This window comes from Phytophthora infestans, genomic scaffold (assembly GCF_000142945.1).
Source record: "Phytophthora infestans T30-4 supercont1.3397 genomic scaffold, whole genome shotgun sequence".
Classification (NCBI taxonomy): Eukaryota; Oomycota; class Peronosporomycetes; order Peronosporales; family Peronosporaceae; genus Phytophthora; species Phytophthora infestans.
In genome coordinates this window covers 1-947 of record NW_003305274.1, presented here as the reverse complement: position 1 = coordinate 947, position 947 = coordinate 1, and the positions used below count along the sequence as shown (strand labels likewise).

Sequence of the window (947 nt, the reverse complement as noted above, 5' to 3'; positions counted from 1 at the left end):
CTCAGCGGGGGAGTGCTTGCGGAGGAGTGGTTGGAAGGGCATTCGTCTGAAGAGGTGAATTGAAAAGTGAACTGCTTCAGGCGATGGTTTGCTTCAGGCGAGGTTTTCGCGCGCATTTTGGCGCCAACGCACCCTCACCACCCCTTCACGAATGATTTCCAGCCATCGCCTTTCCTTGTCTCGCTTTGGATGAGATCTTTCTCTGTTTGTTTGTTGATTACTTTTACTAAAGTTAAAATTTGTACTATAAAAACCAAATTGTCCACTTTGCTTGAAATTATTCTCTGTTTGGACGGGCAAAGGTGTACTCGACGGTAGACTACCTGAAGCCACTGCACGTCGCTTCTTGGGCGATGTCGTGCGTGGTTTGCTGTGCTTGAAGCAAAATGGCTTGGCACACCGCGATATTTCGCTGGAAAATGTGGTGCTGGATGCCGAAGGCGTTTGTCACGTGTGCGATTTCGGTTTGGCCACGCAACATGGCAAGTTGCTGGCTCCCGGTAGAGTAGGCAAAGCTTGGTACATGGCCCCAGAGGTTTTCGCAGCCAAGGAGCCGTACGACCCGCTTCAGGCGGATATCTGGTCTCTTGGTGTACTGCTGGCAATTATGCTGGCAGGAGCCCCACTTGTGGAGAAACCCACAAGGGACGACCGTCAGTTCTGTATCCTGAGTCATGGTGGCGGTGTACGGAAGCTGCGTCGGGTTTTCCCTCGCAAACTGTCTGAAGAAGTCTGGGACCTCATGGAGAAGCTGCTCACTACGGATCCGCACAGGCGCCCGACACTGGAACAGGTGGCCCAACACCCCTTCCTATCGTCAGACTATCATCGCAGTGTCAACTACGGCAAGCGCATTTCCAGATAAAACACAACATGGACTTGTAAAGCCTGTCTTCATAATAAAACGTCGTATATTAGCAGGGGAAGAAAACGTTCAATACATGTCG

At 51.1% G+C, this 947-nt stretch overlaps 1 protein-coding gene across 1 annotated transcript; it reads left to right on the top strand.

Moving 5' to 3' along the window:
• Positions 1–353: 353 nt before the first annotated feature.
• On the top strand, positions 354–865 carry PITG_22479 (uncharacterized protein; the record flags this gene model as incomplete). The annotated part of the gene is made up of 2 exons (XM_002909745.1): positions 354–372; positions 441–865. 2 exons carry the CDS (start codon positions 354–356, stop codon positions 863–865), a joined length of 444 nt encoding a protein of 147 aa, XP_002909791.1.
• Between the last annotated feature and the right edge of the window lie 82 nt (positions 866–947).